We start from the raw sequence: 275 nt of genomic DNA, 5'->3' as shown, positions 1-275 counted from the left end.
GGCGGGGGTTGGCGGCGGAGCGGAGCCCGCCCCCGGCGAGCCCCAGGTGAGCCGCGAACGCGAGCCCGAGCACGCTGTGAGCTTCTCGCAAGCGCTGGTGGAGTTCGCCAGCAGCGGGACCCTCTTCTGCAGCCTCTCCGAAAGTCTGGGGAGCTCTGCCTCCGGCTCTTCCTTCACCCAGAACCTCCCTGCCCTCCCCACCATGGTCACCTTCGACGTCGTCGATGTGGAGCAGGAAGGAGAAGGGGAGTGCGAGCAGCGTCCCGAGATGAACG

General features: G+C 68.4%; 1 protein-coding gene across 1 annotated transcript in view; it reads left to right on the top strand.

The window, feature by feature from the left end:
- Nucleotides 1-272, top strand: part of AMER1 (APC membrane recruitment protein 1) — a gene marked incomplete at both ends in the record, with an annotated part of 1777 nt that extends 1505 nt beyond the window's left edge. The window contains one exon of the mRNA XM_010291538.1: nucleotides 21-272. Coding sequence (XP_010289840.1) covers nucleotides 21-272 — 252 coding nt within the window. The remainder of the gene's footprint in view (nucleotides 1-20) is intronic.
- Between the last annotated feature and the right edge of the window lie 3 nt (nucleotides 273-275).

Source organism: Phaethon lepturus, unplaced genomic scaffold, assembly GCF_000687285.1.
Source record: "Phaethon lepturus isolate BGI_N335 unplaced genomic scaffold, ASM68728v1 scaffold46537, whole genome shotgun sequence".
NCBI classification, from domain to species: domain Eukaryota; kingdom Metazoa; phylum Chordata; class Aves; order Phaethontiformes; family Phaethontidae; genus Phaethon; species Phaethon lepturus.
The sequence above is the reverse complement of the archived record's forward strand: the minus strand, read 5'-3'. Positions and strand labels throughout refer to the sequence as shown.